This window comes from Montipora foliosa, chromosome 13 (genome assembly GCF_036669935.1).
Source record: "Montipora foliosa isolate CH-2021 chromosome 13, ASM3666993v2, whole genome shotgun sequence".
Lineage (NCBI taxonomy): Eukaryota > Metazoa > Cnidaria > Anthozoa > Scleractinia > Acroporidae > Montipora > Montipora foliosa.
In genome coordinates this window covers 15526489-15541488 of record NC_090881.1, presented here as the reverse complement: position 1 = coordinate 15541488, position 15000 = coordinate 15526489, and the positions used below count along the sequence as shown (strand labels likewise).

The 15000-nt window shown below is 38.4% G+C and overlaps 1 protein-coding gene across 4 annotated transcripts in view; it reads left to right on the top strand.

Moving 5' to 3' along the window:
• LOC137982560 (tyrosine-protein kinase receptor Tie-1-like) overlaps positions 1 to 15000 on the top strand; it is a 44949-nt gene that overhangs the window by 6367 nt on the left and 23582 nt on the right. For 2 of the 4 annotated variants that reach the window (XM_068829673.1, XM_068829674.1), the window contains exon 2: positions 1685 to 2047. In XM_068829673.1, the coding sequence (XP_068685774.1) occupies positions 1685 to 2047 (363 nt within the window). Of the gene's footprint in view, positions 1 to 1684; positions 2048 to 12610; positions 12692 to 15000 lie in introns of those variants that run through there. The other 2 variants (XM_068829675.1, XM_068829677.1) reach the window with 2 other exon arrangements.

Genomic DNA, 15000 nt, shown 5'->3' with positions numbered 1-15000 from the left:
TAAACTATTACAAGCTTTAAACCTCAAACCTCAATCCTTTTTTGATAAAGTGCTATAAGTACACATAGTCATCGTGTTATATCGTGCAAGTGCATGCTAAGATCGTGAGACGATCCTTTGTTTTAATGGCGTGAACAAAAACAATGCAACACTGTTAATGAGGCAGGAAGTTTGCACGCAGCTATCGTGTTAACTCTCTGACTCCCAAGCGGCCCTGAACCTGCCACACTTAGTATTTTACTCTTTCTAACTCCAGAGTATTTTACTTCCTTCTATCATGCGAGCGTGCCGTGTGAAAGCGGTCATCTTATTCCATGAAATCCCATGGAGGGTCACACAAATTCATTACTGTGATCCATTTTTAATCAGGAAACATAACAACTACGTGTACTGTGACTTACCTCCGTAAATACACTGTACTTCACTATTGACAATAGAGTAGTTGTTTTATTGAACTTTGAAAATGAAAAGTTCTTTTTTTTTTCTTAATTTGCTGTTTACAGTAATGTTATTCCAATAATTATTATTTATTTTGTTATTTAAATTATACAGTGCATGTATATAAAGTACATGTTTTGCCATTTACAATGATTGCATTCAAGCATCTTACACAAATTATGATAACTCTTAGAATTATAGTACATGATTCATGAGAAGTGTGTGCATGGCAAAGCTACTTTACTGTAATTAAAAAAATGAAAAATAAAAATAAAAAATACGAGGTATGATGGAAGACGGTGGTGGAATGAGCGTAATAATTATTCAAACCCAGCCCAGGATTAAGGCAGCATTTGATTCATTTTCTGAGTATACAAATGTAAGTAGGGATTGGAAGAGCATCTTAAGTTGTTTATCACGGTAAAATCACAAGATAAATGGAAGACAAGTGAAATTTCACTATCTAAAGACTTGATTGATATGAAAGGTCTTAACAACCGCTGTGCCACTGTTTTGAAACTTACTTGATGTCCTTGTTTGTTTAAAACGTCACTGAAACTTCAAAGTTTGTTCAAATTTCAAATTTAAGCTTCCAAATTGGGGGTGACGCTTATCTACGGCTGCGCCTTATACAGAGACTTTTAGTCGGTACATGTTGTAGTTATAATTTTTGTTGTGCTTCAAAAAGCTTTTCAGACTAGTTTGTTTCTTACTTTCCTTTGTCTCAAAGATATTATCATCTGAAGCAAAGGAAAGTCAAAAGCAACAAACTACAATGTAGTTTGAAAACTTTAAACTCCAACATATACATGCACTTATATTAAGGTACTTCGTTCTTTTGCTGGCAACTGTTGATTTATATTGTGTTACCAATCAATCAATCAATCAAGCAATAATTCAATAATATTATATTGAATCATTAATTCTTGCTGTTGATGGGCTGTTTGTAACTTTGGTCTCGCATCACTTCTTTAGAAACTCTGTGGTACATTGTGATTTGTTCTGTGCAGAGTAACTGTAACTGGATAAAGTTGTCTAACCCTGTTGTCAGATTGCTGTTACTCTTGGAAATTTTCCATAGACCTTTCTTGCCTAGTGTCTTAACAAAGTCCAAAAATATAAACCTTCCTGAAAAATACCGGTAATATCATTAATAACTGATACAAATCTAACTCATAAAGTAGAGACACTGTTTATTTCAAATACAGTAGCCCGATTTAGGGATTCCCATTTATTTCTCTTTCAGGTGGGGTGGAGTTCATTTCCCCTTATAAGGGAAAGGCTGTAAGAGGACTTGTTGGCTTTTCTTTGCAGTTCAATTGGAGTTTCACTGGGGATGTTGATACGATTCGGTGGGGTCTCGCACGAGCAGATGATCCGAGTTTGCTTGATGTTAGTCAAATTCTATTTTCACTTAGGAAGACTGCGTCAGACTCATCTATAACCCCAGCAGCATATGTCGGACGAGTAACTGGAAGTCGTATCAATGGCTTGGTTGTCTTTACCATTCTTGATCTTAAAACAGATGATACAGGATATTATTGCTGTGAGATGATCCCACTACCACCTTTGAACCCGAGAAATGATCATGTATGGTTATTTGTCCAGGGTGAGTATGGTAATGCTAATTTAAACAGGTACTTCAACATTGCAACAACTCTTGAAATTTAATTGTCAAAATATTATTATAGTACACCCAGGAAATTAAATTCAATGTGTTAATCAATCAAATCTGGAAATTACAAATACAGCACATTAAAGTGCCACTATGACCAAGAAATCAATTCTTGTTTTTCTTTGCCTTTCAAAACAACATGTACATCTGTTTTAACTAAACACATCAATTGACCCTAGTTTTAAGCTTGATTAAAAAAATAAAAAACACACACCAGCCTGTTTATTTTCACTGAAATTTTACTATTTGAAAGGGCAGTGTCATGGATTGTTATTAAAAGCATTGAAAGCAAAGGAGACCTGTTTACCCATGGGAAACAAGAATTAATGCCCAAATTTCCTTCAAAACGGCTAGTTTAGCTCACAAAGTGAGTAAGTGTTTTTGTTTACGCATAGCCAAGATTAAAATAAATGCAAACTTGAAAATGTCGGCCTGTTGTTTTCAAGTTCTCCTCTCGTATCTTACAGTCCACAGATATAGCAGCACTTCCAAGCACGTAAAATGCACGCAAGATGGCGGATTTACGCCCAAAATACGCGCGCGTAAAATTTTACATGAACTATTACACGCGCTTTAATAGACCTTTTTCGCTTGTACATTTTGTTTTCCCAATACAGATCATGTGATAATACGCAGCAGGTTCGGTCCTTTGTTTTGTTCATTAAAAAGAGTGCATACAAGCATGAATATGTCTGCATGCAGTCTTTTGCAGTCTTTACATAAGTAAAAATTGCCATTGCCATTACACTCGCTTACGTGTATTTTTCACTTAGCAGTGTACGTGAATCTGACATTGAAATTTAGAATCTCAGAGTCCGTATTTCAGTGTTTGAAAAATTCAGCCTTGTTTGCGTGTTCTTAGAATAAGAGTTTATCTTCGGATTGCTGTTGTAATCCATCAAGCTAATATGTAAATCTTTAGCTCTCCTTTCAAACCACATAAGTGAAATTTCCTTTACCCGGTATCCCCTAATTAATCAATTAAAAAATCATAAGTTTTAACTGTAACGAGCAAACCATCGATGAAAATGCTAGACACCATGAGATATTAACGAAAGACAAGCAAAGTCAGAACTTGTGCTGCATTTATTTGCTCGCTGTGCGGATTGAGTGATCGCGCACGGAAGAAAGGAGAAAGCTTGAACTGCGAAGGGAAACTTAAATTTGTGCATTTATTTTGATTTGCACAGTCAAGACGTTACAATAGCGAAAGTAACATTAAAATTCAAAACATGTCTTTCTCCGATTACCATTTTTGAAATATACTTCAGAATAAAAACTATTGATAATAAACGACGTTTCGATCTTCCTGAGATCATTTTCAAGTTGTAGAAAAAGCGAATGAAATATACATATACTAGTAGTGACAATAGAAATGTATAAGGAAAACCCTTGCACACTTTGTATTTAGAACAACGATGAAAATGTCAACGTGTTTTGCAATAAAAAACTGCGATCAGGGTCTATTTTAGGTTTGCGTGGTAGGTACTGTGGAGTTGGGTAGTAGCCAAAACGCAGGGCCGGGGCCGGGGCCGGGGCCGGGGCCGGGGCCGGGGCCGGGGTCGGGCTCGGGGTCGGGGTGCCTTTTTTTCCCATTTCTGTTTTGTTCATTTTTTTTTGTCATCATTCTCGTGTACTGTTGTTTTCGAATGACTGTCATTTATGGTGGAAATTAGTCAAAACACTTGAGGCACCTACCGAAGCTAACATGCAACGTTCTCATTTGCTTGTTTGCTCGTATTGTTGGCAATGTTGTTGCCTGATTTATCACAAACAGTTTGTAGTAAAGTCAGTCGCAAAGGAACTTGTTAGCCGCCAATTCTAATCGGACGTCAAGGGATCGAATCCAATATCACGACAAAAAACACAACAACATTGAAAACAATTTTGCGAAAACAAGCAAATGAGAACGTTGCGTGACGATCATCGCCGAATTGAGGCCACGTTCTGTTTTGTTTTGATTGTATTTTGTGAAGTAAACAAAAATGTGGTTTTAAAATGTGGAGCTCAGCGAGTCTTCAGTGTCCCTAGGAGTTAGCGTATATTCCTCGCAAAAAAAAAAAATCCAATTTCAGTCTGAAATTCTCTTAATTTCGAAAAACAAACAAAAACGTCCGTTTCGTAGCTTCCAAATGTTTCATTTTTTTTTTTTTTTAACTAATTTCCACCATGAATGAAGGAAAGATGCCTACATTAGGGACTGTGCAATAATTATCAGGAAGGGGGGGTCCTAAAATGAGCTTCACCAAAGGAAAAATTAGATAGGTCCCCTCCTCCAGCAGCGTCAAGATTAGCTGTGACCCCCCCCCCCCCACTCACGTTCTCTCAAAATTATTTTGGGCCCCCCCCCCCCCCCCCTCTCTAACCCGTACCTTTAGATATTGAAAAACTTGAGAACAGATACCAATATCTTTTATCCGACACTGACCCTGCTTGTGCAGGAAGGTTTCTCCGAGAGGATTACAAGCCAGCTCCCCATGATGACAGCAACATCAGACGTTGCAAACAAGAGGCAAATGATATCCAGGACAAGCTTAATGCTGTCGTAACCAAGTTAGAAAAACACTGCAGACTGGCCTCAGCTGTTTACACAATTTTAATGCTGAACAACGTCATTCAATAAAGTCTCAAGTCGGTTTAAACGTTCTGCATCTTGTAGAAGACCTGGATAGGGTGATGGCTAAATATAAAGCGACATTTCCTATTGGTGCCAAATCTAAAGCATCCAAATCAAGAAAAAAGAAGGAACAGAAGAAAAAAAGGGAGAAGAAGAGGATTGCTGCCTCAGAAAGCCGTAGGACCCGAACCTGTATAATTTTTCGGTCTTTGGGACGTGAACCCATTGATGACAACTATGAAACAGAAGTATGTGGCATTCCTCAGCTAGAAACTGTAGACCTAGAAACCCTCTCGCTGTTTAAATCAAGAACAGACCTGGCATGTCTGCGGGACCTCCTAAATGCCAAATGTTTCATTGGCAAAGCTCACAACGTGGTTTGTGACTTCTGTGCATGAGCGATTGTTTCAATCTATCATATGTTGACATTCTAAATAAGTTAAAGCATGTGTTTGTGTTGATGCAATATTTAGACATTATGGATAGTCAAAGGCGTGGCATCTGTCTATTTGGAAAATGTTTATTTATTCATTATCGAATTTGTGAAATTTAATTAAGACCCCCCCTCAACTTACTTGAGAAATCTAATGTAGAGCCCCCCCCTCCTTTCCATTATTTTAACTTAAGGCCCCCCCCTCTGGTTTTAGGGCCCCCCCCTCCTGATAATTATTGCACAGTCCCTTACAGGAGAATAACGGCAAAAATTCGAACAAAAAAACATTTGAAAAAAAAAAAAAAAAAAAAAAAACACCCCGGCCCCGCGTTTTGGCTGCTACCGTGGAGTCGGCGAAACGAAAAATAGAACCTGACCAAATTCCTTTTGGAAATTCCTTCCGCACATTTTTTTTGATTGATTGACATGTCCTTCATTGGCCAATCAGATTGCGTGGACGGCAGATGCACGCTGTTTTGTTTTGACCAGAGTTATTTACCGTGTTCCGGAGGTATTATAAACGAATTCGAAAGTTACCCTTGGTTTCAATTTCAGAAAAAAAAACAAAAACATTCAAAGCATGGAGAATGTTACTTTTTGTTCCTCTCGATGAATATGTTGCGGCAAAAACCGGTGTAATTCTTCCTCCGAACTTCACTGAATATGCAATCTTGTAAGCTTGGCACCGTTTAATTTGTAACTGAGATAACCTAGCATTTTTTTCGTTGGACAGTTTCTCAATAGATTTTTCAGAAAAAAAAAGAGAATCACAGTATTCTTTTAACGTGTTTGCCCATGAAGGTTTCTTTGGTGACTTTTATTCGGGTGATCTTCAGTTGTAGCGTATTTGTAGGATTGTGCGCAGTAACACCATGATCATGACAAGTAAGACGTTAATTTTTTGATGAAGTACGAACGGTAAGATGGACTCGCAAAGTTTCGTTTATTTTTGTACAATTGGTCTCTCTGGAAACATGCCATTTTAGTTTCTCGAATGCGAGTTTAAATTCAACTGAACTGGAAATATTATGAAGCAATCTTGACTCCAAATTGTACAAACATACCATGCCACGGTACATTAATAAAGCCGTTTGGTTTACAGTTATTCAAAACATGCATTCATGTAACTTGAGATTTTATCAGCATCTCCTCCTGTTGATATGTACGTCCTTTGTCTTATCCAGGAAACCAATATGTATGGCTTCCATTGCCATTTTAAAGAACTAACAATTTAGCTTCAAAAACATCAGGCAAGTGAGTGCCTAAGTACTTTCAACCACATGGTTACAGAGCTCGACAACGGAATCGCTACTTTCACTCTTTCCAGAGATTCAAAGCCGATTCTGAACAAGCTATGAGATGTCTCAAATGGCATATCTCCATTTATACAAATAAAATCAAGTTGCACCGTCCACGTCAGAAAAAAGGGCAGCAAATTTCTTAGTACGTCAGTGGCGGATCAGTGGTGGCGTTTTCACTTCCGGAGTTTAACAGGCAATCAGATCACCAGTTTGGTCAGCCAAATTTTGGTCGACCGTCCGGATAGGCCATTTCCGAGTTCATGGCTGCCTCCTCTTCAAAGCGAGTCTAAGTGCGAAGTTTTTGTTTTTGTTTTAGTGCTACTTTACATATGAAGAAAAAATAATTTTCATAAGAAAAACTTCGCACTTAGCCGCTTTGGAAAGGAGGCAGCCATGAACTCGGAAATGGCCTATTCTTGTGAGACTTTTGGTCAGGCCCAATTTTAGCGAGCGACGATGTAAGAGAACATATGGGCGAGGGTAAAAATGGGCCTGATCGCAGGTTACAACTTTATTGAAAGTACAGCTGTAATTTTTGAACGGTCGCAAATTTTAACAGGAATATACAATAATTAACTTAGATAAAATTAATGCCATGCACAAAATCGCAAAAGCGTTTTCAGTGTGAAACATGTCATGGGAATCAAACACTCTTGCAACCTCGTTTCCAAGGTCTCTCTTTGCTGCCTCCCAGAGACCCTGGGGTAGGGTTTTCTTTATATTTTGCTCCTGCGACTCGTATTCGTTTGACATTTCATTTTTAAAATAAATTATTAATCTCCACCTTACAAAGTAAGTTTCGAAAAGGTAAATGTTATATTCCCACAACAGTTTCCCAAAAAGAGCGGTCAAGCCAAAAAAAAGAGCTTTTGCTACCAATAAGACCTTCGATGTTGAGCGGCGATTATGAACGGTCACACAAGAAAAATATTGCGTTAGTAGCTCAAGTTGCTTCTGCAGAACATACACTATCGTAAAACAATACACCACAAACTAAGTTTGCTTGATAAAATGTCTATTTTATTTCACCGACGCTAACGAGCAAGCTGTGTACAGTAAAAGGAAAAAAAAATGTGTAACAACGACAATTTACGCGAATATATTAAACTATTAAAAACTGGATCATTGGATAGTGCAATTCGAAAATTTTGATTGGCTAAGCCATCATGGGTTATAAGCCATTATAGCATGATCTACAAACACGGCAAGCATATGCGCGAAATTTTGGGCCTTTTTATTTTTATTGTAATCTAGTTTTCTATATTTTTGGTGCGTTTTTAATAAACAATCATTCCACTCGCGCTTATTGGATAATGTATTTTCCGCTGGTATGAAATTTATGCAGTTCGCTAGCAGTTGTTTTTCGTGTTTGGTTGGAGCACCCCGTTAGGGCATGTCTCCAGGAATTTCATGATTAGTTGGTGTTTAGTATTTAAGGCTTAGAAGAGTTGCTAGATTCCTCTCGCTCACGTTCTCCATCCTGGCGTTTAATTCATTCCGATGGCTGAGAAGACTGCTTCGAGCCTCATGTTAGAGAGTGGTTCGGCGCCTTCCTACGCTCAAGCCGACGTTGTATCTCAGAACTCTTCTTCGAAGTCATAGTTGGTCGATGAGGCTATTTCGCTTTTCAAAGGCTACCTGACCTCACAGTTGGAAGAGAAAGGGAAGCAGTTTCAACGGAGTGCTAAGTCTGATGAAGAAGCCGCGGACATTAAGTATAAAGTCAACCGAAAGCAGTTTGAGGTGAATCTGCAGTTGGACAATATATTAACACGAGTCGATGACAGTACTAGTAGTCCGGCTGACATTCCCAAGTTAGTTGCAGAAGAAAAGCTGATCATTAAAAAGCGTCGGAAGTTGATCAGAATTGCTGCCAAGAACAGGGATGGTTGGCCTGTTGTCCAAGAGTACGAGAGTGATGATCTCGCTTCAGACTCTGAAGATGAGAAGAAGATTCGCAAAGTCAAAGCAGCAGCTGAGAAAAAGCGAAGAGCAACAGCGGTACACTTCGAATAAAATTTATATCTTCTAGTGATTTCTAGCATTTTCGCGGTAAGACCACTGTTTATTTTTTTTACTTTGTGAAGTTCTCGGTCCTTTGGTTGGACTGCCTGAGAATCCAACCATCAAGTTGTTGTATTTAGTTATGTTTCTTTTTTAAATGGGAAAATAATTTACGTTCGGCTGAGTGTTGCGAATTATAACGTAATGAGATGATTATAGCCAACTCGGCGCTAGGCGCCTCGTTGGCTATCTATCATGTCATATCCAACGCGTGCTCATGGAATAATTGTTAAATATACGAGTTAAAACTGGCTACTCGCTGTGCAAGCTTGCTACTTAGGAATAACTTTCTTTTACATTTGAAAGAAAAACAAAAATTAAAGAACAAAAAAAAAACAAATAAAATACGTGCACATGTTCCTGTTCACACAGTTTGATTTGAGGTTGATACGTGAAACATTTTAAAACAAACATGAGATATGACTAATCGATATCCAAACATGTTTGTTTCCTATGGATAAACTTTTTACTTGCTTAGTTGCACAACAAAACCTTTTCTCTCTCTGCACATTATTAGGCATTCTTCGTTATCTTTCAATTCGACTGCTCTTGAGCTTTTTCAAAGCACTTCACACTGGCGTAAATGAAAACCTAATATATAACGACGCGAGTTTATTTCCTGGTCCGTCTGATTGGTTAAACAACACAATATGCCTTTCACGTCGTACACGCTGGTTCGAAAACTCAAAGCAAGTGTGCACAACACAATGGTCAGAGAAATAGAGAAAAAAAAATCACTCGATCATAAATATCTACGTGAACGATGTTACGTCATGCCACTTTGGAAAATGACATCACCTATCGAAACACTTGCTTTTATTGGTTCTTGAAGGCACATGATAAGCGGCCTGTGTTCCCTTTAGTAACTGGAAGTCGTGTCAATGGCTTGGTTATCTTTACCATTCATGATGTTGTTGTTGTCAGATGATCCCACTGCCACCTTTCAACACGAACAATGACCATGGTTGGTTATTTGTCCAAGGTGAGTATGGTAATGCTAATTTAAACTGATATTTCAACTTTGCCAGAACTCTTGAAATTTAATTGTAAAATATGGTACACCTAGGAAATTAAACACAATGTATTAACTAATTATTATCTATCAAAAAAAAAAAAGTCTTGTTTGTCTTTGGCTTTCAAAACTATGTTAGGTGAACATTAATTGACCTGTTTACCTATGGCAAATAATAATAATAATAATAATAATAATAATAATAATAATAATAATAATAATAATAATAATAATAATAATAATAATAATAATGCCCAACAATTTTCTTCCAAACGGTTACTTTAGCTTAGGGAAAAAAAAAAAAAAAAAAAACTACTATTCTTGAGTGTTTTTTGGTTACGTATGGCCAAGTTCTCTTGTATCTTAAAATAACTAAGTGTGCCTCATTTCTTTTAAAATTTCATCGATTTTATCTCACTGCGGTGATCCAGAAGCAATTTAAGACTCCATGAAAAAGTCACTGAAAAATTGATTACCATATTATGGTCAAAATAAAGGGATAATTCCAATAATGCTACCCCTTAAATGGTCGGCGATTAGTACCTTAAAAATTTCGAGAGTGCTTAGGTTCGAAGAGAAAAGGCTTTCAGATTTTTTTTGCATATTGTTTACATAACAATCTGCATTTAAGGGCTGAAATTTTAAAGTAGTGAGTAAATGACGTTGGCCACTTTTCCGTGCCCTCTGTTGTCCAGTCGGCCAGTTTTAACGTAAGAAATGGCAGACCATAAAATCCAAAACCTGCACCCAAAGTAGACGTCCTTTGGGTAAAAATGCAAGCTCAAATTTTAATAACGGAACAAGCAAGTCCTTTCAATTTTTCGTAATTTTTGCAAAAATTTGCAGGTTTGCTACTGGGTGCGCAATTTTCTGACAGTCTTGCATAATTGAAATTCCACGGATTCACCCAAATCCGCTGGTCGGGTTTTCTTGAAAAGCGGAGTTATGACAACATTGCCTCATTTACAAGCTGAGTTGGTCTTGGGTATATTTTTGCCTAAGTTATCTGCATGTTCTTAATTTGGGTAGTTGCCTTGCGAATACATTAAAATTCACTCTGACAAAAAGGATCCGTCTTGGTGCTTTGGGAAATAACAAAAAAACAAAAACAAAAAAACAAAAACAAAAACAAAAGAAACGAGAACACAATCAAATACGTTGATTTTCCTCAGAGCATCTACATGAAGTTCATTTCGTGAAGTTCAACCTCAACTGATATATCGAAATTAGTTTACTTGAAAATGTCTATGTCTTTTTTTTTTTTTTATGATGTAGTTCACTGAAAAGCATGAAGTCCCCGTGATTTTAAGTGCAACGGGATGTCGCATAAGCAATTAAGCCACTTCCTTCAGTCTCTTCTAAATTACCCTTTTGATCCATGATGAAAAGAAGACTTACGTTGTATCGCCACACGCCTCCTCTGGCGACGAAGTTATCTCTATTGTTGCTGTTGTTTCCTCGCTGAAAACAGGCATGTTTCAGCGTTAATTTGCAGTCGAAAATAAGGTCTTCATAAACTAAATTAAACCTACCGTTCCATTGCCAATTCCACTATGGCCAGCAACAAAACCAACCAGGCTGATGACGAGACCTCGTATCATAACACGTGGGGACCTCGTATCAAACCCGCATATGCCTTGAAAACACGTGTAACACAAGACGACCACTTGGACAGCTTCACAGTCACGCATCACGTATCCTCGATTTACGGGGCCCAGGACCGTACTGAAGACCTCGGGCACCTAAGCCTTAAAATATTTCCTTACAATGCTAGGCCAAAGTTGAGATGCGAGGTATCTTTATGTGCCACTTGCACGTTCTTAACAGAAATGGACACTGCTTTGATTCAAATCCTTTCACTTCATGAGAGATCGTTGGTTAGCATCATGGATCATGGTTAGCATTTACATTTCAAGGAAAAATATTCCTTGTCATACTACCGTTAGTTTGTGCCCTCCCATCAGCACAAGCGGTCCTTCGAAAAATGTAAGTATCTCGGCGGGCTCTGGTTTTGCGGGACCTACCCTACCCTACCCCTCTATTTCTTTTTGGGGGGAGGGGAGTTTATTTTTATAGTCAACTTTAACTCGAAGTCCAACTCGAAGTCCAACTCGAACTCCAACTCGAAGTCCAACTCGAACTCCAACTCGAAGTCCAACTCGAACTCGAACTCGAATCCAAACTCGATGGTTCGGGATTCCCCGCATTGATTCATGAGATCAGCAAAACTGTCATTTGATGATATTGTTTTTGAGGGAGATCTTTTTAACTAAAGTGATAACTGAATTTGATTGCTAGCGATCCCATCTAAATGTAAGTCGAGCAGCGCGTTTTTCTAGTCGATCGTCTTGCCACGCAAGTTTTGTTGGCATTCCCCTGCCTTTTCTCTCGATTGCGTAACAAAACGCCATTAGGGACTTTAGATCTAAGACGGCCACGTCGACGAAAACGTTACGTAAAAGTTAACTTTTATGCCCGCATTTGAAGTAAACTTCTTGTCTTATTACGTTTCCTCCCCTTTTTATCCAATCTAAAATTTTGAACTTTGCATGCTACTTGCAAATATCTACGCAGCGACATTTGATCCCTTGTAACATACGGGTGACCTTAATTAGAGGCAACTATTAACAAACTTCTTTCAGCACAATTTCGTTACAAACAGGTCAAAAAAAAATTTCCACGGCGGTTACTGCAAAAGACTTTTAGACTTTAGACAGTTGAAGCCTCTGATATACATGCTAGGGCAACTCTTCTATAGTATCATCAAAACATTAATTGACAAAAAAATTGGTTAATGTGGAGAAGTACTCAATATTTTCCTTATTCGTGACAAAAATGTGACTGGATATAAAACTTCTTCGTTATCAGCTTTCCAGATGATTCCACAATAAAGGTAGGACTGAAAAGAAGGCAAACTTGTTGACAATTTTGCTGCAACGCTGCTTTAAAAGGAAGGACTGAATTCCAGTGATTCTTAATTTACTTTGGTATTGACGGCTTGGCACATTAAAGGACACTCAAGGCCATATACATCGAGTAACTTCCTCAATGCATAACGGAACTTCCGATTTCTTTGGAGTAACCGGGCTTAGGAGTAAGATGACTAGGCAGTGGGTTTTCCTATTACTTCTTTGTGTTCTTCAAGTGGCAGGTAGGACCATTTAGCAATGTACTCATGAAAATGTCGATGGTTGTTTGCATCCTGTCTGGGTAAACTTCATAACATTGACACCCCTCTCCTAGGCCGATTTATGGTCGATTCACTCGAAAGCCTGTTCGCCACACGGCGATTCACCCGAAACAAAGATGATTAACCCGATGGCAGTACATAAGCAGAAAAAGAAAACAACCACTTTATTTGCCAGTTTGTGAGTTGCAATCACAAGTTAATTTGCAGGTACTGCTTTAACTTTCTTGTTGATTTTGCGTCTCGTTGAGCGATCGGGAAGTGTCAAATTTCAGTAATAGTGTACACAAATTTGCGTGAATGTTTGATTTTATTAGACAGAATGAAACTATCGCTGTTTTTAGTAGTATTTACATACGTTGCTGGTGTACTTCGCTTTTTCTGTTTGCGGTTTGATAAGACAGACCGTTTCACTACGGTTTGCAAAGAAATACAACCAGCTAATTAATATCAAAGTAGGCGTCAGTCAAGACAGGCAGACAATCCTAAGGATGTGGGAGAGCGTGACGTCACGTTATTTTGAAACAATGGTTCGTACAATTGAAAAGAGCTTGAATTTTAGGAGCCGTCTTGAAAAGTCTTTGAATTCGTTTAAGGTCCTTGAAAAGTGCTTGATTTCTTTATTAGGTCTTGAAAAGTCCTTGAAATTGACAAATTTATTTATGTCACATCATTTCCGGAGGAAAATTTGGCCATTAATGTTATGACTAATACCAAGCGATAAGCGATTACGGTGAGATAAATGGTATGTAGATATAAAACACAAAGGTGTACATGAAGCGAAACTGCATCTTCACCTCAATTTCGTGCACATCGCACCAAGCTGTGGGCTCGTCCGTCACATACGTAAAAGTGTTTCGCACTTTATAAATATTTTGGTTTCTCTCTTCGTTTGCAAATCAAATTAGCAATGGGCAAATGTGTCTTCAATCATAAATGGTTAAGCGATCCAAATTATAGCTGGGTAAGAGAATTTAAAGGGGCAAACACAAGGCTATGTGTTGTAAATAATTGTAAAAAAGCTGATCAACATTGAACGCATTGGAGAAAGCGCTTTGAAGTCTCACATAAAAGGTGATGAAGATAAAGGGAACACTTATACAACTCAGTCTGCGCTGGTCGGTACATTTTTACACAAAGAAATTACTTCAAGTTAGGGTGATATAAGGTCAGAATCTTGTTCTAGTCGTGCAAATGACTCCATTGAGTGTTTTAGCTAATTTTGTGTTTAAAAAGGGGACCGATAACGTCGGTTTATTGAATAAATTTTAGTCCTTGAAAAGTCTTGGAAAAGTCCTTTGATTTGAATTACCTGACGTTTTACGAACCATGGGAAATAGTTGTAATAGGAGGAAAATGTTCCATTTTATGGACAGCCACATAAATAGACTTCACTCACCCACTATTTTCTGCATTGTCCTGAGTGACTTACTTGATGGGCGTTTGGGGGTGCATGGATGGTGCAGTGGCGAGGGCATTCTCCTCCCAATGTGGCCCGGGGTTCGATTTTCAGACTCGGCGTCATATGTGGGTCGAGTTTATTTACTGGTTCTCTACTTTGCGCTGAGAGGTTTTCCTCCGTGAACTCCGGTTTCACCCTGTTTTCAAAAGCCAACAGTTGACTTGGTTTTTCGTTAATGGTTGAGGCCTACGGCTTCGTGGGCTAAGTATCAGGCGATATTCCGAGCGATTTTGCAGAATAATGGTTAAATATTATACATTATTAATATTATACAATATATTGTGACGACGCCACTATCCTCCTCTGAGGCTTCGCCCTGTTCACTAGAGACACAACAATCGCTAGGCCGAAGGTTTGCAAATCAGTAGGGTACGTTCAAGGACGTTCCATTTCCTGTGCCTGACACATATGCACAATAGCATTTACCAAGGCGCCTTGCCCAATATCCCATCTGAGCGTCTTCTTTTCCAGTGATTGCATTGGTTGCAATAGATTTAGGGAAGTCGATTCGTGCTAGTGAAGTCGTAGGATAGGGTTGTTGAAAGTAGGAAGCTTTGAGATTCAAAAACAAGTCTGTTAGCATCAGGAAGGTCCTCACTCTCACACGCAGTGGCCAAGAACGCAAGAAGACCGCATGAAATATTTGATATCAGGAGAACTTTTAGCAGAACTAGTACCTGATAACCTCTTATAATGCATATCCCATTTGCACCAAGGACTCTCTATCTGCCATTCCCAGTAACAAAATCCCGGTTCCCAGTGATCAAATCTTATTTTACCTCCGAAAAATCTGGTCAATCCCAGCTCCCAT